Source organism: Ricinus communis, chromosome 5 (genome assembly GCF_019578655.1).
Source record: "Ricinus communis isolate WT05 ecotype wild-type chromosome 5, ASM1957865v1, whole genome shotgun sequence".
NCBI classification, from domain to species: domain Eukaryota; kingdom Viridiplantae; phylum Streptophyta; class Magnoliopsida; order Malpighiales; family Euphorbiaceae; genus Ricinus; species Ricinus communis.
The window spans coordinates 10,339,201-10,364,682 of NC_063260.1; the positions used below are offsets into that span (position 1 = coordinate 10,339,201).

The 25,482-nt window shown below is 29.2% G+C and overlaps 1 protein-coding gene across 1 annotated transcript; it reads right to left on the reverse strand.

Annotated features, from left to right (window-relative positions):
* Positions 1–15,054: 15,054 nt before the first annotated feature.
* Positions 15,055–18,079, reverse strand: LOC107262402. The gene is made up of 6 exons (XM_015727968.1): positions 17,986–18,079; positions 17,753–17,904; positions 17,202–17,325; positions 16,822–16,965; positions 16,530–16,644; positions 15,055–15,619 (listed from the first exon to the last, which is right to left on the reverse strand). Exons 1-6 carry the CDS (start codon positions 18,077–18,079, stop codon positions 15,055–15,057), a joined length of 1,194 nt encoding a protein of 397 aa, XP_015583454.1.
* Between the last annotated feature and the right edge of the window lie 7,403 nt (positions 18,080–25,482).

The window sequence follows — 25,482 nt, forward strand, 5'->3', positions numbered from 1 at the left end:
CACCAAAGATCAAGAGATAAATAGTATAAAATAAAACTTAGTTAATGGTTATTTAATGAAAATTTTGATGAAATGGATTTTTACTATAAAATTACGAATAAAAAGATAATTTTTTTTTTAAATATGAGAAAGTAACTAGTATATTTACATTGGATAAATAATAATTATCTTATAAAAATAATAATAATAAAGTCTTGTAATTTAGAGAAAATGGTGGGGAGTTCTAGGTTAAAAAGAGTAATAAAAATAAATAAAAGGGTCTTAATCTGGGTTTGAGTATATATGTATATGAAACTTTTGAGCATGATAGGAACTAGAGAAATAAAGTGTAGGAGCAGCTGCCTAACAACTCTTTTTTCTTTTACATTTTATTTGAAAAAGAAAAGTAGTTAGAGAAAGGAATGGCGGAGAAAGAAAAGTGAGAAAAAGAATTAAAAAAAAAAGGTTAAAGTCCTTTTCTTATTGTTGTTTAGAAAGATATGAAAGTAGAAAAAGATCGGGATAATGACATATGTGGTGTCTGAACTTTTCAAAAATTGACAATTAGATGTTTGAACTTCAAAATGTCACAATTAAATGTTTCAAGCGGTAAATTAAAAACAAGTTAGTGTGTGCACCAAGTAACCCTATTTAATTGATGACATGGACAAGTTGGGCTCCACTAAGGATGCTGATGCGGATTATAACGTTGGGGAAGGCTAAGCACATGATATTCATGTGCGTATAAATTTCTCTAAATTACAATTATAGCTGTTAGTGTTTTTATAGTTTAATGTTAGGATTTTCTACAGCGGAAAAAATTTACATGGTAGAGAATCTAATTTGAAGAAATTACAAACAACTTATGAAGAAAATCCTAAAATTGAATGTGAAATTGGAGTTATGAAAAGGTAATGTTGATCGGTCCAAATTATATATAGATATTTAAGAGTATTTTAGAGCTTTAATGATATATCTCTATATATAAAATGGTGAAAGTATGTAATTTTACCTCACTTAAGCTTAATTGTCTATTTTTTAGGAATATTAGCAAAAAGAGAAAAATATGGAGCTAAAAGAAACTTAATAGGACATATTCGTGTTAAGGCCCAAGATTAAGACGCATGGATTGCTACTTACAAGGCCCAAGGGATATTTTAGTCATTTTGTATAATTATTAGAATTTATATTAAGAGTTATTTATGTGATAGTATTTAGTGGAGATTAAGATACTTTAAGTCTTATCTATTAGATAGACTTATATTAGTATACTTATCTCTAAAGAGATTTATTTAGAGGAGGACTCTCCCCTATATATATATCTACAAAAACCTAATTCAAAAAAAGATGAAGGAAAGGAAGGAAAAGGATGAGAGTTTTCTCTTACCTGCTCTCTACACTTGCCACCATTATTTTTTCCATAATTCTCTATAGTTTTCTATAAACATATAGTTTAGTTTTCATTACTCTTTTTAGGATCTAAGGAGCTTTTCAAGAAGTGGAGACTGATGACCAATCTTCTTTCTACTTGAAGAAATTCTTGATCTAAATGGAGCTTTTTATATTATTATTTTTTGTCTTTCTATTCTATACCATGATCATTGGGTTAAATATGTTAGGCTAGTTTTCATAAGTGTTTAGTTTAGTCTTTTTACTTTTGTATGAACCTTGTTATTTATTTATTTAATGAATGATTTCTTTATCTTCATATCTTTATTAGTTTCAGTTATTATTGTTAGTTAACCATCATATTAATTTAGCAATAGTAATTATTAAGAAAATCTTTAGGTTTAAAAGTATTAGAAACATCATCTTTACTTTAATCTATGTTGGTATAAGAAATCTAGGTTGCATCATTAGCTTGAGTGACTTAGGGAGAAAGACACATCATCTTCTCATTCATTAGATCTAGGCTTAAAGTAAAACAAGGAGATTACTAAGTAAATGGCTAGATTAAATATTATCTTTAGCATATAGTTTTAGATAATAAGCATTTGCAATTGCATTGCATATTTATTGTTTAGTTACTTTATTTTATGAAATATTACCCTCTCAAAATACTGATTTAGAGTGTTTAGATTTACTTTTATTATTTTGTGTTGATAATTAGTTTTTATAATAAGTGGCCTCATAGTTCCTTGAGAGATCGACCTCGTACTGAACTTACCCTTACTATAGGAACGGTTCGTGTACTTGCGAGTACTAAAAAAGACACATCAAATGTATTATTATTTTAGTTTTGAATTTGTATATTTTAGTTTGAAATTTTTTTTTTGGCGAAACTGATTTATTTATGCAAAATTTTCACATCGTTGATGGGTATTTGAATTTTTTTTTTTTTGCTTCTCTATGATATTTTATGGTAGACATATTGTTGATGTGCTTTATGGTATGTCTTTTCTTGGTGACTATTGAGGTAGTCAAATATATGTGGGGGTAATAAACGACAAGTTGAAATGGATATAGAAAGTTTTTCTTTTGTCTCTTTTGAGGAAAGAAAAAGGAACATAGTAAAGTTTAGTTAGGTGGAAAAGATGCATTTTAGGTCTCCACATGTACCTATGTCATATGGTCTAAGGTATTTGAGTTCTTTAACTTGTGGGGATATGGTACAGCTGTTGAAAGAGCATAAACAAATAGAGATTTATATTGAGCATAAACTATTGAAGGACAATTTTGAAATTTCATATAGTAAGAGGGAAATTGAAGACCTAACCTATGAAACAGAATTGGGTGGTCTTGACTTGAGTAATGAGGTTGCTGCTACATTTGAGTTGGTTAGGGAAAGTAATGATGCAGTTAATCAAGCAGAAGTTGGGGGTGATTTAAATAGAAGATCTGAAGATAAAGTAAAGGGTAGTGTTAAATTAGGAGTAAATAGTGAGGAAATTGAAGAGGAGGGCAAAAATTTAGGTAATGGTACACATTGTGAAACTGAAGCTGGTGCAGGTGAAAATGAGCATATTGTTGGATTAGAGGTGCTTGATGACCATTTAGGTTAAGATGAGCCTGAAAATGAGCTTTCATATGAAGAAATTATTGACTATCAATACATGTCTAATGATGATGAAGAATTATAAGATGCAAGAAAAGCTTTAAAGCAGTTTAAAGAAAACAAAAGGTGTAGACATAAGGCAGCTGTAGGAAATGAAGATGCAAACATAAGTAATGCACAGGTTGAGGATCCAAAAACTAATAGGGCTGAAGGAATCGAGCAAGAGGAAGTTAGGTTAATGATGGGAATGTATCAAATTAATTGCTGAATCGGATGATGATCACATTATAAGAAGGAGATCTAAATTTCCAGCATTTCAACCAAATACTGAAAAGGTTTCTTTTTGCTTAGGTATGCGCTTAAATGGTCCACATTCATTTAAAGAAGCACTTACCAGATTTACAGTGCAAGAAAGGAGAAAGATTAAACTAATTAGGAACAACACAAGCTGAAGTAAGGGCTAAGTGTATTAAATAGAGTTGTGATTAGATGATATTTGCTTTAAAAGATACATCCATAAATGCTTTCATAGTGAAGACTTATAGGCCTGAACACAGTTTTCCTTTAACATATAAGAATATAAGAATCATAACTAAATAGGTTACTAAACATTACTTGTACAAATACAAGTCAATAGTATTCATAAGGTTGGTTGATTTGAAGGGATTAATCAAGACAGACTTGAAGCTAGAGATGAGTTTGGTAAAAGTAAGCAGAGCAAAGGATCATGTGATAATAAATTACAAGGTGAATTGAAGAAGGAATTTGCTATGCTCTGGGATTATTTGTATGAGATTGAAAGAATCAATGTTGGAAGCACAACATACTTGAAAGTGAGAAGACTCATACCTGAGCAGCTACCTATTTTTAAAAGCGTATATATTTCTTTTGAATGCTTAAAGAAAGGTCTATTAAGGGGTTGTAGAAGAGTACTTGGGTGGGATGGGTGTTTTCTAAAGGGTGAAATTAAATGAGAGATTTTAGCAGCTGTAAGGAGAGATGGAAATAATCAAATATTTTCGGTAGCTTGGACTGTAGTTGATACATAAAGAAAAGTGACTTAGGACTAGTTTCTAAAAATACATGTCAAAGATTTAGAGCTACAAGATAGTGATGGATGAATAGTTATTAAAAACCAATAAAAGGTAGCTACAATCCTTTCACTTACATTTTAATGTATTTTGTATTTTTATTTAACTATTACGTAATATGCAATTATTATATGATTATGTAGGGACTTTTAGATATTGTTAATGATATACTCTCTAAGGCTGAACATAAGTGTTGTGCTAGACACCTATATGCAAATTGGAGAAAAATGAATGGGGGAGGCAAGATCTGCAAAAACTATTTTGGATGTGTGCCAAGTCTAGTAACATGCCTGATTTCGAGAGAACATGGATGAGATGAAGAACCTTTTAATGGATAAATTATAGAAGCAAGGATAAAGAATATCATCTCTATGCTAAGGGATATTAGAAGACTGATTATGACTAGATTCCACAGTAATAAGGATTTGACTAATAAATGGATAGTTCAATTTGAAAATAGGATTAAAAGAAAGATACATAATAGCATAGTTGATAGTAGTAACTGTAAAGTAATTTGAAATGTGAAAGAATGGCTTGAGATGGTAGATAAAGGTGATAGTTATGTTGTTGGCCTTAAAAATCATACTTGCCATTATAGAAAATGGGATTTAAGTGGCATACCTTGCCACCATGCCATCATTGTCATACAATATTTAGATCAAAATCTTGATAGTTATGTGCATAATTGGTTTAGAAAAGATAAGTACTTAGAGGCTTCTGGACATATAATGCAACCATTAAATAGTCCAAAATTCTAGTATAAGACTGAAAAAGAACCACCACAACCGACCCCCTATAGAAAAATGCCTGGAAGGCCTACCAAAAATAGGAAAAAAGAGGAAGGTGAAATTAGAAATGGCTATAAATTATCAAGAAAAAGAAGGGTGATGACTAGTCAAGTATGTTTCAGAAAAGGACATAATAGATAAAAAATGTCTAAGGTTGAAGGATTTCATGAATCAGTCTCGAAATTAGCTTCAAATGTTGCCTCAAGGTGAGGCAAACCACTCTGCCATACCACAAAAACTTCAAGTACTTGTTCATCATCGGTACTTTCAAATTTTTTTATATTGTGATTGTGATTATGATTATAATTACTTGTTCATCTATATTTGCAGCCTTATGGTGGGAAAGGAAAGTCTATGATTCGGAGTTCTGCTCCAACAAGAATGAGGAAGGTTGAAATTATTAATTTTCAGCATGTGTTGAAATACTACTTATTTTTCGGCTCAAGAAAGTTCAAGTGCAAGTGTAATAACAAGTATAACTGTTCCTACAAATGCAAGTGTCCTTACAAGTCCAAGTGTCCCTATTATCCTAACAAGTTCAAATGTCTTTTTAAGGTTTGACTGTTTAGATAGTGTCATACTATATTCAAGAAAGACAAGTAGAAGCATATATACTCCAGGTTTAAGAAAATAACCACCAAGGAGATATAGAGTCTACACTGACATTGAAACATGACATGGGGTTGTTATTGAATGAAGCTTTCACGCTATTACATCTTGTTATTAATTTTCATAAAATATGTTGCAACTAACATTCTTTCCATTTTCATCTTAAGACCAATACTCAAAAAGTGATTTACAAAATAGGGAATGAGAAGAGTTAGCAATGAACCTGAGCTAAAACTTATGACGGAAAAAAAAGAAGGATTCAAAAAGTGGGGAAAGAATTTCATCATTGGTTCTCAGTTGTAGGTTAATCTAAACATAATTGATTTAATTTCTTAAATTTTTTCCTTCCTCAGCTTTATTATGTTACTGATTTGCTTCTCTATATTAGACTCAAAGGTCCAAGTAAATTAGAACACAATCTGTCAAAGCAAAAGAAAAGATGCATGAAGATAGTAACCAGCCTCAAAGTGTTAGCGGAACAAATGACAGAAGAAAGAAGCTCATAAGTTGCAACCAGTCTGAAAGTGTTAGCATTGAAACAAGCAAAAGATTTACTCAACGAGGAATGGTGATTGCAAGTCAAGAGTCAACACAACTTGAACCACCAATTTTAACTCAAGAGTCCACAATGACATCAAACACTTAATTACATTCCTTTTTTTGAAGCTATAAGCTTTTTTTTGTGATATACTGTAGCTTTAAGCTTTAAACTTATTTTGTCAATTTGCCTTGATGGCTTGAATATTGTAACTTGGATTCCACAAAAGTTTTTATTTTGCTAGATTTGTACTCTTGATGTAAGTTAATAGTGATGCTGGGACAAGTTCTTATCTAACTAGTTTGGAGTGAAACACATAACTTTTATTACAAGTCTGTTATTGTCATTCTTCATCTTCCTTCTCAGTTTATTCCCATAACTTCTTATCTAACTGTTATTGTCAAAATTATTTTTCCAATAATTTCATCAAACATATTACCAACAATAGAAAGTATACAAACATTAACCATATAATAGGTCATAATTCCATTACATTCATAAATAAAATTTATTACATCAATCTATTCTAGTCATTACCTTACTAAAAGACTAACAAAACCTAACTTACATTACCATTAGACTAAATAAATAATCATTTGAATATAAACACCAAAATTGAAAAAAATTACCTAAGCCCATAGCCATTTCTCCCTTTTATAGCTCCTTTGCCTTTTAGCTTCCACATATGTGATTCTTCGTAATAAACTAGGTATTATTTCTCTTGCTCGATCACAAATTGGAGGATCAATCCATCTGAAAGAATTACATCCTCCATCTTTGCATGTCATGAATTTTCTACCTGAATTTCAATTTGTCCAGGAGGTTCTCATTACGCATCTCTTATCACAAAAGCACATATCAACAGCCTCGTCATTTTTAACAATCTTAAGAATTTGAACGTAAAGAGAGATGAGATTCAAAGTGACTTTCTTCTCTTTTTGGTTTACATATATATATCTAAATAGTTAAAGGTAATATCTGAATATAAATGTCTTTTAAAACATTAAGTGGCACATGCTTCTCATGTGCAAAGTAAGTTTTTCTAATTTTTTGCCAGTAAAGGAAAGTTTTTTGGGGTCCCAGCGCGACATGTACAATAGTTTTATAGGGCAATTAGAGATTTACCCGATGCATACACTGACTTATTTTCGATTTACCAGTTGAAACACTTAATTGTGATATTATGAAGTCCAAACACCTAATTGTCAGTTTTTGAAAAGTCCAAACAGCACAGATGTCGTTAGAAATAGTGAGAAAAGAAAAATAAAGAAAAGAATAGAAAAGAAAGAGCAAAGTTCTTTCTCTATCCTTGTTTGGAAAGATAGAAAAGTAGAGAAAAGAAAGGATAGAGAAATTTCTTTTTTCTTACTTGAAAAATTATAGAAAATGAAATGAAGGAAATTCAAACTCATATTACTATCTTACTCTTTAAATTAAGCTATATTAATCTAAAAATGAATAATAATTAAATAATTTATACATGTAATGATAAAAAAATGAAAGTAGTTTTAGTTTTTTAAAATAATGTAAATTAAACCCACAATAAGATAGTTGACTATTGAAGCATATATAACAGTATTTTATATGAATAACCAGAACAAATAAACAACATCACAAATTTGAAAAAATAATTTAAATTAAAGTATTAATCTACTAGCTAAATTATATTTTGAGGAATAAAAATTACTTTTCTTTATGTTCAATTTAAACCTCACAATTATATATATATATATCAAAATTCAGCTGGATAAAAACTAAATTAACAAACCAAAAATAATACTATCGATATTGATGATAAAAATATACAAAAGCAAAAAAATAACCGGCTAATACAATTGGCTTTTTTTTATATAAATAATAAATAATATTAGCCTTAAAATTAAAAAAAAAAGTAGTGGATAAAAGAATATCATTTTATGGATAATTAGAGAATTTGTTAATAAAAATATATAATCCTCTCCTCTTTCCATCAAAATCGGGAGCCCACAAACATGTTGATCGAGGAGAAAAATTTCCTATTCATTTTTCCCTCGTTTGTCGTTACATTCCCAAACAAAAGAAAGCTTCTTTCCTCACCTCTTATTCCCTAACCTCAGTTACTTTCCTCAGCTTTTTACCTTTCTCAAACAATGGCTTAACAATTATCTGTATTTTTCTTTTTCTCTTTCGTGTATAGCCTACACCACCTACTTTACTTTCTTTACTATTCTCACTATCTATCAAATTCTATTTGCCTATTGTACATAAAATCATGTCAGGAGAGAGAATTTATTTTTAAATAAGTCATGACACCCCTGGCTAAATGTGAAAAAGGGTGATCAATGATGATTTTATTAAGTGTATACTATTATGAGATTACAAGGATGATAAGCTTTCTGTTATATATAATTTTCTGTTTGCAACGGTGCTATTGTTGATATTCTAACGTTAACTTTCCAAGCTAGGGAAGAGTAGAAGTAGCCCTTTCCCTTAGAGGAGAGGTGTTGCTCCTTTTCCCTAGCCTAGGCCTGTGATGATTTGAACATCTGAGGCAATGACCAACAGTCAAAGACTGTTGGTCGTTACTGCTGGTTTCTGACTATTGAATAATGCTGCTGTGGTCTGTTCTTGGTGCTTCAACACTCCCCCTCAAAATAGGTTCGAATAAATTCATAGTACCCATCTTGCTCAGAAGTCTTTGGTGACTTGCTTTGTCGAGGGCCTTTGTGAAGATGTCTGCCAGCTGTTCGTGACTTCTGACAAATAGAGTTACAATTTCTCCTGACTGAACTTTTTCCCTTGTGAAGTGACAGTCAACTTTAATATGTTTATAAATTATCTAAATTCTCTCTTTAAAAAATATTTCTCTATATAGTAATATTTGTATATACATATATATATATTTTTTTAAAATCTTATGCTACACTTTATCTTAATATATTATTATTTATTTTATTAATTTTATTTATATAATATGGCAAGATATTAACATATATAATATCTGGTTGCTATCATTTTTTACCTAACATAATTGAGTATTAAATCAAGATAAAAAATTTAGTACTTAAATCTCTATTTAAATTATAATCTCCTTATAATCATAAGTTTTATTTGATCTTAAGTATATAATTACAGAAATATTTTACTATATATTGTGAGTTTATCACTAAACTACTACAAGAAAAACTAAAAAAACCGAGCAATACTATTTCTATTGCAATTTCACAGCATAGACAACTGTGCATGTATAAGTACAAATTTTTGACATATCGACTCATTCTCTCGTTATTAGAGAATTATTATTAGTTATTATTATAGTTGTCATTATTATTAATAATAATATTATATAACAATCATCTAAATCAAGATGATTGGTTGGAGAGTGAAGAGAGCTCATGAGCAAGCAATCCAATCACTAAGAGTAACACAATTGTCATAAGGACCCATGGCATGCACTTGATTTCACTTGGAACAAGTCCAGAGAAGAGTATGGTCACTGAGAGCATGGCACACAGAAATGCCATTAGGTGAAACCCTTTAGCCACCGCAGGAAAGACCCTGTTCAAGAGAATCCCAACTATTGATGAATAAAAATTTGTCATCAGCAGGATGAGGAAGGCTTTGTAAGAGGAAGAGCTGAGACCAAAGCCGCCACTGACACCCCATAAGGCCGCGAAGAGATTGGTGATGAAGGCGAACGCCATCGTTTGGATGCCAAATGTTCTACCTCCCCCCCATCCATCCAATGTGCCCTTCTTGCTTGAATTTCTTGCGAAATAATTTTTCTTTTCGATTTCTACCTGCTTCAACGACGTCGTTTTGGCTGATAACTCTTCGCTCAAGTCGATGACGACCATCTCTAGCTCTGAGCTGCTAGGGCTCTTGGATGGGTCGCGTGGACGGTTGATCTGGTCAAAGACAAAAGGAGAAGAAATTAAGGTGAAGGAAAACATTTAGTACTTCAATTACTTATCAAACATATGCAGATGTTTTATCACTTAATGCTTTAGATCTCTTCAATAAATACAATTAATATGAATAGCTCTATGTTTGTGTAATCTCTAAAAGAAACACATATATATACTAATTTATTATTCTAACTTTGGTTTTTTTTTTTTTCTATTTATTTTTAGTGGATGACTTAATTTAATAATAGAATGATTTCTCCTTATTTAAAAATTGTAAATATCGTGATTTAAGTATCACTTAATTTTCTTTTAAAATAAAAAATTTCTCGTACTTTCTTTTATTTATTTTCTTATCTTTTATATATTCAGTTTTTGTTTCGGTAGAAAAGAGATTTGAGAAATTTATAAAAATGATTAATTTAATGAAGTCTAGCATATTGCTTGGCTAAAAGGTTAAGAATGCAAAACTTTTGATATCACACAAAAAATTTTAAGTGAATCTAGCACACTGTAGTTATATTAACTTAATTTGTGTTTCACTATCTTTATATATTATTCAATAAAAAATTATAAAAATTAAATCAAATTAATATAAAAAGTTCTTTTAGGCAATTTATATAAAAAAAAAAGTATGGGAGATTTATAAAATTACATATTAAAATATTATTAAATAAATTTAACCTAAATTTATAAAATTTTATTAAATAAAAAATAAAAAATATTAAAAATAATTATATTATTATAAATTATAAATATCCGTCAAAACCAAATATATATTATCTTAATGAAACCACTGGAGTAGTATTCCAATATAATTAATTAAATATATACTTATCTTCTAGTATAGAAAATGAGGTGTTCAACTCCTAAATAACAGTCAAATTCCCCTTCTTTTCTAAAAGAATAAAAATCAAAATAGAGAAAAAAGAAGAACTAAATTCGGTAGTAATCATCATAAATTTTAAAAATACACCAAAGATTTAAAATAAAATTAGTAATATGTATATATATATTATGATATGAGACCCTTGCCAATTTTAACTGTTAACAATATAGAAAGAGCACCATATTATATAAGGATATATTATAGCAAAGGTAAGAAAGAAGAACCCCAACCCCCCAACCTCGTCCATATTGGAGAAGTAGGGCGGAAGATTGGAGAAATGTTGTCATCCTCCATTAGGCCTTCTTATAAGAAGAGCTGCCTTTGATTTCGCCGTACCAAAGACAAATATATGATCAAAATATCGTATCTCAAAGGAATTATTAATTCTAATATTTTGAAGGGCGGGAGCCTCCTTCCTTTAATTCCAATGGCATATTCATAAAGTAATGACAGAGCATATATATATATATATATATATATCCTAGTTCTTATCTTAATTAATTGTCGATTCTCACTTCATTTAGGATTGAAATGGCTATAATCTATGTTACTGTATATATTTTAATTTGCAAATTCTTTAATCTATGTTGGGAAAGAGAAGGACATTTGTGACAAGGGTATTCCTGAAACTTTAATTTTGCTCTGTGTTCATAAAATTGTGTCGAAATTATTTAGTAATTCATATCCGAATATTAAAAAATCAACTCGATCTCATCGAGTTCTTGCTTCTAATTTATCTTTTCTCTCTATACTCTATATATATAATTATAAAGTGAAACTATGAAGTTCTTTCTTCTCCCTCTGTCCCTTTCTAATCATGTCAAATCCCTTCTCTTGCTCGGAAATTCCCCTTCTACAGTTCCACGCGGTTTTGGCGCAACCAGTCAAATGTCAAGGTATATAAATCAGATTACATATCAGCACAGACCAATTAAACCGCCACTAGACTTTAATGGGATTGCCCTTATTTTCTCCGACTTGGAAATTTCCTAGACTCTTGATACGCAATATATACGAATTCTCTCCAACTATATATTCATTAACCTCTATTATTTTAGCATGTTCTATCCATTGCAAAGTCATGGCAGGAGGATTAGTGAAGATCAGACTATCACTAGCACAAGACTGGCCCATTAAATGTGAAGCTATCATCCCACCCCAAGAAACACAACAGCAGCAGCAACAGGGACGTCAATGGCTAACTAGATTGTCCCATCTTGATGAAGTGATTTTCACAGTTTCATGCTTAACTACAATTGCTATCCTGTACTTGCCTATGGAATACATAGCTGAGAAGCCAGTACCGAGTGTTATTTTTCATGGTCATCCTTCTATGTTCCATGCCTTCCTTATCTGCCTAATGGGTTCTTGTTTTGGCTCGGTTTGCTCTATTCATCTTCGAGAAAGAAGCCCTAAGGTTGGCAAGTTCTACCACTTCTTTGGAGTTCTTTCCATGGTGTTTTCCTTGGCTGTCTTCTTGTTCGCTGCTGCTTGCTGGTAGCTTCTAAGTTTAGTCGAATTATGTTTTGCATATGGAGAATTTGCCCTTCATATTAGTTGTGTATAGTCTTATGCTAGACATAATGATTAGTAATACATCGAGAACTGACGCTATTTATGAGAATAAAAAAAAAAAAAATTAAGGTTTCATTTTCTTTTTTGTAAGATGCATATATCTTCAACAAAAAGAAAGCAATAACAAAGAGTTCGGAAATTTATGTAATAGCTTTTATAAGTTGTATTTTGTTTCGAGATTTTCTCATAATGAAGAATGCTTGTGCATTCAGCTCGCAAGACTTTCACACAGAATATAATGCTCAATACTGCAGCTTGGTAAAAAACGAGAAGCACTTTGGATTCGGTTTGAATACTAACAAACTCATACCTAGTCATGAGTTTGGCTACCTGTCTGGTCCGGTCCGGCCAAATTCGAATTTAAAACTCCGATTATATTTTAGATGAATTTAAAAATATCAATTTTTAAAACCCATCCATAAAATTTGGCCCCATCTAAAATTTATTTGTTAAATTTTTTTTTTATTTTTTACAATTAATCAAATTTAGTTAAACATAACCGATTTAGACTTAAAATATTTAAGTCAAACCTGAGCAAAATTTTAACAGGTCTAGCATTAATAAGTTTTACCTCTAATTTAATTTGGTCCGATTTCATAGAAATTTTTTTAATTATTATTATCATATGTCAAGACCGTTTAATATACACTCAGTTTTAAGCTATATATTATTTCATAGCTCGTTTGAGCTTCCAGTGCAAAATAAATAATACATCCAAAACTATTAGAGATATAATTCCTATACCTACAGGGAAAACTAAATTTGCCGCTGACTGGATTGCTTCATTTGCCATTTCTCTAGAACTTGATTATTATAGTTTCTCTGCTCCCCCTCTTCCCTTTCTCAATAAAAAAGGTTTCTTTATAAAAATACTACAATTTACAATAATAATAATATTTTTATCTCCAAAACAAATTTTACAAAAACCCCTCTTTTAACTAAATTTCTTTACAAATATATGCTTTTTTCGTGATGTGTGTTGCATGGTATTTTACATTCAATAGCAATACCCTCGTTACACTGGGACATATATGATTACTAGATTTTATTTTTCTGAGATTTACAAATAGTTATATTTATTTTTATTTTATGACTTATGTTTTTATATGAATTTAATTTCTTTTTTTATTTTTTTAGAAAATATATATTTCATATCAACTAATTAATTAATATGGAAAACTTCCTCAATAAATTATTATAACTTTAAATCTTACATCAATGACTATGAAACTTTTTAAAAATCTTATTATTTCAAGTTAAAAATTGAAAATTGTCCTATTCATTTTATACTATATAGTTGAATTAATTGTAGCTTGCGTTAGACGTTTTTTTAGCTAAAGTGAGAGTATATACTAACTTGTTAATATATTTTTTCTTGTTTAGATCTATATAAACATTCCACTTTGCATGATTTTATGAGTGTAGCTTAATTTTAAAAATTTTATATAATTGTAAATTTGAAATTTTTGCAAAATCAATAAATTTTTTAAAGAGTGTAGCTTAACACCGAAGCACAAAAACCTCTTTTAAGCTAACTTTATTTTGAAAAAATATGAAAATATTATCGATTTTTAATTCATGCAGAAATTTAAAGAATGGACCCAAACCCTATCACTAGGCTTGAACACAATTTTCTTTCTTTTTTTGTTTATCCTTTCGGCTATTCTTTCATTTTACCTCTCAATCCTATCTTTCACTAATTTGTGCATCTTCTTCACTAAATCTGTCTTGGAAACACCTTCAATACTAACAAGCTTATTAATAGGCAAAGAAAAATCAAATCAATTAGAGATAAAGGATTAAAGCCATACACTATTTCAAATGGTGAAGTATGTGCAGTGCTATGAACAACTCTATTATAAGCAAATTCCACATATAGTAATGAATTTTTCCAAGACTTAAGATTCCTAGATATTAAAGCACGAAGCAATTGCACTAGGGTTCTACTAACTACTTCAGTTTGACCATCTGTTTATGGATGGCAAGTAGTAGAAAACAATAACTTAGTGCCCAATTTAGCCTATAACACAATGCAAAAAATGATTCAAAAATTTCATATCCCTATCACTAACAATGGTTTTAGGTACACCATGCAAACATACAACTTCCCTAAAGAACAATTCAGCAATATGACATGCATCATCTGTTCTATGACAAGAAATGAAATAAGCCATCTTACTAAATCTATCAACAACAACAAATATGTTATCTCTACCCTTCTTGGTTCTAGACAAACTAAGTACAAAATCCATAGACAAATCACTCAAAAGCATATTAGGAACAGGTAAAGGTGCATATAACCCATGGGGTTTCAATTTGGATTTATCCTGCATGAAAACAACATATTTACTACAATCTCTTTGCACATCTCGTTTCATACTAGGCTAAAAGAAATGCTCCAAAATAATATTATATGTCTTACTTACCCCGAAAGTGGCCCATTAATCCACCACATATGCCTCCTTAATCAATAACACACGCAAATCAATATACAATTTTTTTATATATTCAAATCCCAATAACTTAGAATCAAGAGTATTAAATGTGCATACTTTCGAGATAAAGCATCAACAACCACATTTTCCTTACCTTTCTTATACTTGATCACGTATGGAAAGGTCTCAATAAATTTCATCCACTTAGCATGCCTTCGATTCAGCTTGTCTTACCATTTAAGATGCTTCAAAGATTCATGATCTGTGGGTATTATAAACTCTTCAGGCCGCAAATAATATTGCCAAGCTTGCATGCACAAATCAATGCATATAGCTCCTTATCATATGTTGGATACCTCAGTGTTGCCCCATTTGATTTCTCACTGAAGTAACATATAGGTCTTCCTTCTTGCATCAAAATAGCCCCAACTCCAATGCCACTAGTATCACACTCAATTTCAAAGGTCTTATTAAAGTTAGGTAAAATTAATAAAGGTGCATTACACAATTTATCTTTAAGTAAATTAATTGCATGTTCTTGTGCATCACTTAAGTGAAACCCAACATTCTTTTTCACTATCTTATTCAATGGTGCGGCTAAGCTACTAAAGTCCCTAATGAACCGCCTATAAAAGCTAGCCAAACCATGAAAACTTCTAACTTGGCTAATATTATGAGGTGTCGGCCATTTATTGATAGCTTTAGCCTTTTCTTCATAAATCTCTAAACTATTAGAACTAACTATAAAGCCAAGAAAAATGACTTGATCTAAATAAAAACTACACTTTCTAAGATTGGCAAATAGCCTCTCCTTTCGAAGAACTTCTAAGACATATCTAATATGAAAAACATGATCATCAAGATTCTTAGAATAAATTAAGATGTCATCAAAATATATAATTACAAATTTACTAAGAAATTCACACAACATATGGTTCATTAATAAACTAGATGCATTTATTAACCCAAACAGCATATAGACCATATTTGGTCTTGCAAGCCATTTTTCACTCATCCTAACTCTTAATGTGAATCTGATAGTATCCACTTTGCAAATCTATCTTAGTAAAAAGACATGCACCATGCAGCTCATCGAGCATATCATCTAACCGAGGGATAGGATGATGATACTTTATTGTTATTTTATTGATTGCACGATAGTCTATACACATTCTCCACATGCCATCCTTTTTTGAAACCAAAATTACTGGAACCGCACATGGACTCAAGCTCTCACGCAAATACCCTTTTGCTATTAGCTCATCCACTTGTTGTTGAAGCTCCTTTATTTTCTCGAGATTGCTTTGTAGGCTGGTCTATATGGTATGGCGGCTCCTGGCACGATGTCGACTTGATGTTCTATACCCCTTTCTGATGGTAAACCGATTGGCATATCTTCAGGGAAAACATCATCAAACTTCTATAAAAGGTTAGCAAACATACTCGGCAAGGAAAAATCAAGGTCAGCAATGTTCAAATATACATCCCTATAAGTAACCAAAAACACTACCATATTAGCATGCAATGCATGTCTAATCTCACCTTCCCTAGCCAATAAACTATCTTTTTTCAATTTAAGTTTCTCACTTGCTTGATTACCATTATCTTTACCATTCTTGGGTGGTTCAATAACACGTTTGGCATTTTCAGTCTCAACCCTTTTTTCTCTAATTTACTTTGGTCATCATACACTTTCTTAGAAAAAATAGATGTTAATATAATTGTCCTCCCTTCATAAAACTATACCTATTAAGAAAGCTACCATGATGAGCTTTCCTATTAAATTGCCACGGTCTACCTAATAAGAGATGGCTTGCATGTATTGGCACTACATCACATAACATCTCATCTGTGTATCTACCTATAATGAAAGGTGCAATAACCTACTTATTTACCTTTATCTCACCACAATTGGTAAGCCATAACAATTTATATGGTCTAGGATGAGGTATCAAATTTAATCATAGTTTGTCAACTATTATAACACTAGCAACATTAGTACAACTTCCACTATCAATAATAAGGATACAAGCCTTACCTTGTACATAGCACATGGTTTGAAAAATATTATCCCTTTGCTGTTGCATATCATCATCATCTTTCATTTGCGCGCTGAGTGTACGCTTAGCAACTAAAAGATCATCCCTCATTAGCTTTTCAATACCATCATCACTGCATTCTCCTAATTATGAAATTTCATCCTCTTCATTGTCATTATCCTCATTTTTGAATTCAATCTCACCATGCTCTCTGACCACCATAGCTCGCCTATTTGAATATTGAGAAGCAATGTATCCATTTCTCAAGCACTTAAAGCTTTTAATGTCTCATTCAATTCGGATTTAGTTTGTACTTTGGTGTTCGAACTCTCTTTTGCTTTATTATCTTATAGAACATATTTGTTGTCATTTTGTTTACCTCCCTTCCAAGAGCTATTCCAATTCGGTTTGGAACTATAACTGCTCTTCACGTCATTCTTTGTTGGCCATCTCTGTTTAAGTTGTTTTTCCACTTTGATGGCAATATGAAGCATCTCATCAATCTCCACATAATGTTGTAACCAACTCTATCAGCAATTTCTTTGTTCAATCCTCTACGAAAACGTGTCATTGTGGCTTCCTTATCCTTCATTAAGTCTAGCCTAATCATCAACATCTCTATTTTCTTAAAGTAATCTTCAACACTTTTTGTACCTTGCCTTAAGTATTGAAATCTTTGACGCAACTCTCTTTGGTGATGCAATAGTACAAACCTCTTCTTCATGATATTCTTAAGAGCCACCCAACTGTTAATTGGCTCTTTCATGTTTCTTCTCTTATTCACTACAATATGCTCATACCACATAATAACACAGTCACTAAAATGATTAACCACCAATCTTATCTACTTCTCATCAGAAAAATTATGACAATCAAAGATATAATCAACCTATTTTTTCCACTCCAAATAGGCTTCAGGGTCAAATTTACCTGCAAAGTTGGTATCCTAAGTTTGATACTACCCAGGTTTCGATCAACATCATCATTACTATACCTATTGCCACCACCTCTACCTAAGTTAGGGTTTTTCTTAGGTTCTATACCCACACCATAATTGACACCAAATCTTCCTCTACCAGCTCCTACGAACGCAGGGTTATCATGATCATCATAAAGTTAACCATAATATCTATCATTCCCAACAGGTTCTTATCTATGATCACCTTGCCTTACATCCACTCCAACATTGTGCCTATTACCATAATTCCCTCCAACTGCGCCAATTTGATCTATAAGAATTCTTTGGTTAGCCTCCATAGTTCTAGTCATCTCTCTTGTACCTAATTCTAATCTTTCCAACCTCTCATCAAATTACTTATATTTCGTTGTAATCTCTCATTCTCATACATTTATGGCAAAGGAATACCAGGTTGTTGTATCCTAGCCTCATTATCATTGTCACCATTACTAGTGTTTGAACCACTTGACATGACTGCAATAAAAGGTTAGAAAATAATAAAATAAAAAATTAAAGTCCTTAAACACTCTCTCACGTGTTTGGTCTCAATAATGGGGATATTCACTTGTGTTTCACACAAATAATTATGTTCTATCAAGGTTAAACTTCATATCGCTCAAGCTTGTTTTTTATTATTCTTGTGTGAATCAAGAGTCACTACAAATTTTATCACTTTCTTTGTAGCACACCAGAATCAAAGATTAAAACACTTAGTTGAAGCAAACATTAAAATTCAAGAAAAATATCAAGATTATGTTTGGATCAAGAAATTAGGAATCAAAGATTAAAGAAACTCAAAAGGAAGCAAATGACATATAAAGAAGTAATCTAGATGCAATAATATGTAAAATAAAAACAAGAAAAAGGCAAGGAGCAAATCAGAAAGTTTTAAAGAAACACTCTCTACCACTTTTAATGACTCAAGAACACTAGCAAATAATTAAATAAGTAAAGAATGTATGAATTAAAGACTCAAAACATGCAAGAATCAAGAAAATACATGTAAGAATATCAAGACTCTAATTCGGCTTAATCAAGAAATACACCCTAAATAACTTTGACTTGACCAAACTCAATAAAAAAAACACTAAAAATGCAATTGACATGTGAAAGAAACAAAAATTAAGACTTGAGGGTCAAGAAAAATAATCAAGAATCCAAAATACCTAATCCAGCTATTTTTGAATTTTGATGGTATAATAGAATTAAATCAATCAAGAATAATGAAAAATAATAGGAAGATAATATAAAATACTAAAAAATAGAATTAGAAGACAAGAATTGAAGAAAAACCTCCAAGAAAGCAAGATTACAATTCGGGTTCTTGTATACTTTTCCTAACCAAACAACAACCAAAACTCAATTTTAAGCTTCAAGATCAATCTAAAACCTTCAATAATATTGTTTAATTAATAAAGGATAGATCATAAACAAAACTCTCTAAAAATTTCAACCAAAATTGCTTGTACAGCCCTTGCGCACCAATTCTCTCAATTCTGCCCAAACACTCAAAAACATGTAAGAATAAAAGAAAAAAAGGAGAAAATTCATGGAATCAAGAAGTAATTAGGATGTGAGATTGCATTTTTAGAGTTCAATCTCTTCTCAAGTTGATTTGTTGTCAATATAATCATATCTACTGTCCAAATCCTCTTATCTGTCTAAACTGAATGCATTAGCTACTTTATAGCTACACCTCTTTGTTTTTTATAGAAAATTTATCTTTGCCTAGATTGGGACTCTTTTATAATACTAAACACTAAGACAAATGTGATTAAGAAGATTAGCCCTTACAAATAATCAAAAACTAAATCAAGATTTTCAAGAAAACACATAAGATAGTTCAAGAAAATCAACAAATTCCATAAAGCTTTCAGGATTGCATATTGTTCTTCAAGATTTAATTTTTTAAATAATTTTCTTCTTTCTTTTTTTTATACTTTTTTTATTTTGTTTTATTTTTTTACTCGATCTCAATCTGAAATTACATAAAATAAGAACAATAATATAAATTAAGAACACAACCGTACCTCCATTCTAAGATCTCCAAGAAGCCGAAATACCTTTACAATAACTTAAAAAAATTAAATGACTTAAAAGAACAAGGATATGCAATATGATTTCCAAGAGGTAAAGCTCTGATACCAAATGTTAAGAACCTTTAGGAATAGCATATACGAACTCTAATAGTTATGATTCCATATATCACTAACCTAGAAACCTGCTAATAAATTGAATCAAATCCTATGATCACTCTAGATCATATTATAAAGTTGATCAATAGAATTAGAACCTAAAGACAATTGAATTCTTTATATCCTACTCCTAGCACACCACAAAGATAGATCAAATCTTTGGTAAGTGTTAATGCATTCAATAAGAATATAAGAATTCAAGCAAAGGTTGCTAGAACAATGAAATATCATTAATAATCAAAACTTGATGTAACATACGGCTTGGTTCAAGTTAAATAGACTTGAAACAAACCCTAAAAGACAACTAATAGAAAAAAGGCTATTCTGCTCTAAATAAATTTAATGTTTAAGAATAAAATTAAATCAAGGTCTACAAGCATATGTTGGTCTTAATTCGTTCTTCATGGGCTTGAACCTCCAATAGATTGAATAAAGCTCAATCTTGATGCTCCTTAATAGTTGTGGATCTTGTTCTTTCAAATGAACTTTTCTTGCTAGCCCAATCTTGTATATAGTCATTTAAGACTTGTTACAACTTTTTGGCTCTAGACTTTGTTATTAGGCTTTGTGATAAGCTTAGCCTATCCTTAGCATCCTTAGCCTAGTCCATCTTTAGCATCCTCATCAAGCCTATCATCTTCAAGTTTTTCTTATGCTAGCCCATCCATATCAATATGACTATACGGCACACGTATCTTATATATATATATATATATATATATATATATTTTTCTCTTTGTTTTAGAGATTTTACATTTTATATAAGGAAATATTTGCTATATTATTCTTATATGACTTTGTTTACAACATACATCTTTTTATTACAGAAAAATTATTTTTTTATATAAAAAGAAGTAACTATTTTCACTATATGCAAGTACTTTCACTTTATTTCTATTGATAAAATTTTTTCTTCAACACCAGGATAAAACTTATTATTGTTTTTCAAGATGATGAGAATTATTAATGTGAAATTGAAACTCAATTTCTAATATTTTTCAACACTGAGATATGATTTTTCAACAAAAAAAAATATATTTTTAATATTTTATAACTATTTCAAGAAATAAATATCATTTCAAGTAAAAAATCAAAGACAAATCAAATTAGCAAAATATCAACTAAAATAATTTAGCTCAAAAATTAAAATATTTTAAGGTGAAATAATTTATTTACATAGAATTTAAAAGTAATTAACTTTTTATAGAGAGTAAAATCCAATAAATTTTAAGAAAAATTCAAAATGACAATATTTATTGTTTTACATAAAATGAGAGCTAAAATGATAGAAACTAGAGAGAAAAGAAAAAAAAATTGAAACACAAAGAAAAAACAGTTTAAAAAAATTGAAGATACTACTTCATAAATTTGAAAATCAACTAAACATCAACCGCATTAGTCATAAAATCAACCACACATCAACTAAATATCAACTAAAAATCAACAAAATCATTCGGTTATGAAAAGAAATTGAATAAATAAAAATGAATAAAACTAAAATCTAAACAAATATGATTAGATGATAAATTTCTTCTTATATTTAGCAACGGAAAGAAATTATATTTAGCAACAAAAAGAAATTGAGGTAGAGACCAAAAGAAAAAAAGTACGTTTAACAAAAGAAATTGAAGATAATTTTTTATAAATTGGAAAATCAACCAAACATAAACTATGTCATCTTAACATCAATCAAAGGTCAACAAAATAAATATTATTCAAAGTAACTATATAATATTCTAAATTTTTCCGACTTACAATATTTACAGGACTTAAGAAATTATTATAAGTATGGTTAGGATTAAATTATAATAATAATTCTTATAATTAATTTATTTGGATTTATTTCATCTGATTAAAGTTGTAACTACATTAAATTAATACTTGAAATATAAATGAATAGCAATAATATAAACTTAACTATATGTTTATTGACTTAGTGCTTTTTATAGTCATGGATTAAGTTATTTAGTTGATATGACTCTTTAAAGCATTATGTATTAGAGATTTCATGTTATTAAAAAAGAAAAAATTCAAATAATTTATCAACATCAAAGATTTAATTAATTAAGTGGTTAGTTTTAATCATTTTAATATTATTAGGAATTAAGTCCAACTCCATTAATAAATTCTATATTGATCCAATTTATTAATTTTCTAACTCTTTATCAAGATGAATGTTTATTTCCTTAATTTCTTGGCTTTTTTTAATGGCTATCGAGTCTCAGTAGCTTGGTATGATGGTATATTTATATTTAAAATTAATTTCATATTTTACAGAGAAAATAACAATCTAAGTAACAATAGAGTAGCAAAATTAAATATGCACTTGATGCATAGTGTAAAACTCTCATATTATTAAAGAATAAACTATAAAATTAATTTATAAATGCTAAGGTCCAATCTATTAAATGACTAGTTTTAGTAATTTTAGTATTAATTGAACCAAAATTGAATCATATTAGCATATGCTCTACTTTATACTCATTCGCTTAACTCCTCCATTAACTAATTAATCAAATTCTAATATTATGAATGTCTTGTCTAACAACACTAACTACAAAGTCTACTTAAACTAAATTAATATTTTATTTGGTATCCCTATTTTTTTTATTGAAATTTATTATAATTTCTTGTAAAAAATATTTCATTAAAGGATATTAAAAAAGCTTTTTAGGACAAAGATTTTTACATTTATTGCTTTATACCATGCGCAATTGTTAATACACAATGCACCCGGACTCCTATTGGCTTTTCTTTCTCCTATTATTTTTATTTATTTTTTAATTTAAAAGTTATTTGCTCTTTTTTTTATAAAAAAAATTAAGTTAAGAAAGTAAAATGTAAGGAAATAAAAACATATCTATTTAAAATATTTTAAACATTTTATAATGACTTATAAAATCTCATAGATTTAATTAAATTCTTATTAATATATTTACCAATATTATGACTTGTTCAATAGAATAAGAACTAATATTCACTAATAGCAATTATTCATCATGGAAAAGTAAGTTCTCCTCCTAGGAAAAAATGAGCGTATAAATACATAAAGATTTGAAAAAAAGCATGTTCGGGATAAATTTCTTATAAAAAAATAGCATTTTTCGAATTCTTAGGGCTCGAGTTAAAAAGAAACAAAAGAAATCCATGCTCAAGGCTAATAAAGAAGTTGCGCCTTGTGGTTATGTACAGTCGAGGCTTTACTTCCTGCGCTCGAGACTATACTGTAATATGGTCCAGCTCGGTGAACACGTGCTTTAGAATTTTGATATGTATTTTTAAAAATATTTATTTTTATTAAATTGATATTAAAAGTTCATTAATTTATATCCATTAAATATATGTACCGAATGTTCATTATTATAATATCAAATATTTATTATTTATTAATTTTATTTTATTATAAAAATATTTGTATCACAATATATATATTACTAGAATAATTTTAGTTTGATTTTTTTTTTATTTACTAATTGTAAAAACGATTTATATTATGTTTATGTTATATATGTCTGTTTAAATAAATTAATGAATATGGTGTTCATTAATAATGAGTATCTATTAACAAATTAATAAATATTATGCCTATAAATGATAAATATTTATATCAATCAAAAAAATATATATTAATATGTATAACAAAAATAATGAATCTAACTTTGGTAAAGAATCAACATCATTTTCATTTGAAAATAATTATTCTATAGTGATTTGAAAAACATATATAAAATTATAACTATCGAATTGACAAGAACAAATTAATGAACATTTAGATCATAAATGATAAACATCTTTCACTAAAATAATGAGCATTTAAGAATTGATGGAATCTAAAATGAAGATTGTTGCAGTAAACAATGAATATTATCTTATGAATAATGATGTGCATTATAAAAATGTAATACTTTTAGTTATTGAATTATCAAATTGATGAAAATTTTAAATTGTCAAATGTGCAAAAAACTAGCTTCATTCACTAATAATATAAAATCTTATTATATGAAGAGTTTCTAAAAATTATATTATATTAATTTTAATAAATAATTTATTTTATCATTTTTCGAAAATATATTAAATTTTATTTTTTTAGAGTATGACAAATTGAAAAAATAAAAAAAATGGAAAACCAATTATGTTAATTTTAAATTTTATTTACCTATAACATAAATAATTTTATTTTGAGATATAAATATTTTTAATATATGTTACTATATTTTGACACGTTTTGACATGTGTATTTATTTTAACATATAGAATTTAAGTTTAAGTGTAAAACAAATTTAGAAAGGCATGAGAATTATTTAATTTATTATTATTTATAAAATATTATAAAAATTCAATTTACATAAATATTTAAAATTAAAATAATTATAACAACCGTATAACGCGTAGGTAAAGAATTAATTTTTATAATTATAAAAATATTTACTTAATATATAATTTCAAATTTTAAAAAGAAATATGAAGACACAAGACACAGTTCCGCACGTATAGCCTCATCTCCGGACCACACTACAAGATCAACTGGAATGCAAGGCATAATATAGTCGTGATAGTGGGTCAATATCATATTCTAACCTATTTAGGCTGAAGAAAATTGATTCAAAATTATAATGTATATCATATAAAAGATTATTTTTGATGACACAAAATTTTTTCTTTTAATATAATAAATATTGTAATTCTAGAGGCAACTAAGAGGGGGTGAATTGGTTGAAATCAAAATCAAAGACAAAATAAACAAGGTATGGTAGAATAATTACAACTCATAACACCAAAAAGTTATAGTGGTTTGGCCAACTCTTGCCTACATCCACTCCGCAAGAATTCTCTTCAGATTTTCACTATCAAATAGAATTACAATCCTAACTCTTTTTGTATTCTTTTACAAGGCTAATAACAAACCCAAGTATTTTTTCAAAGGTTCACACTCTAACCCAAGTGTTTTTCTATGCTCACATTCTAACATACTCTAAGATTTTCATTCTTAGTTATAATCACTTTTTAATCCCTTACCCAAATACTCAATCTCACCTTCTAAGCTTTGAATACAAGATTCAAATCCAAGCTTGAATTTTGAATACAAGATGAAGAAAAATAAAAATTTGAAATTGTTGAGAATAAATGCACAAAAGAAGCTCAAAATAACTCTTGCTTGAATTAGATCACTTAGAAATGATGTTTTAAATACTTCTAAGTGAAGTAGAGATGTTGCATTCTCATTAAATGCAAAAATAGTCGTTTCAACAACCTCATAAATGCAGCTTCATAGATGGAAGAATTCTTCATGGCCGTGAAGCATCAGCGCAAAAACTAAATTTGAAAAGTTGGAACTCGTCATGGTTGTGAATACTTCTTCATAGCCATAAAGACTGCTTTCACAGCTGGGAAATCAGGTTTTACGGCTTGAGAACTTTAGCTATAACCTCTTCTGTGATTTTTTAAGGATTTGGAGAGTTGCCATCATTCACGAGCATGAACCTTTTCTTCACGGCTAGAAACATTTG

Coding starts and splice junctions, on each gene's coding strand:
- LOC107262402 (XM_015727968.1), bottom strand. CDS start 18,079: ATGGAGGCTAACCAAAGAATTCTTATAGATCAAATTGGCGCAGTTGGA. Junction 17,326..17,752: donor TTAGGATACCAACTTTGCAG/GTAAATTTGACC, acceptor CATTATGTGGAG/ATTGATGAGATGCTTCATAT. Junction 15,620..16,529: donor CATGGTAGCTTTCTTAATAG/GTATAGTTTTAT, acceptor TTTTCATATTAG/ATATGTCTTAGAAGTTCTTC.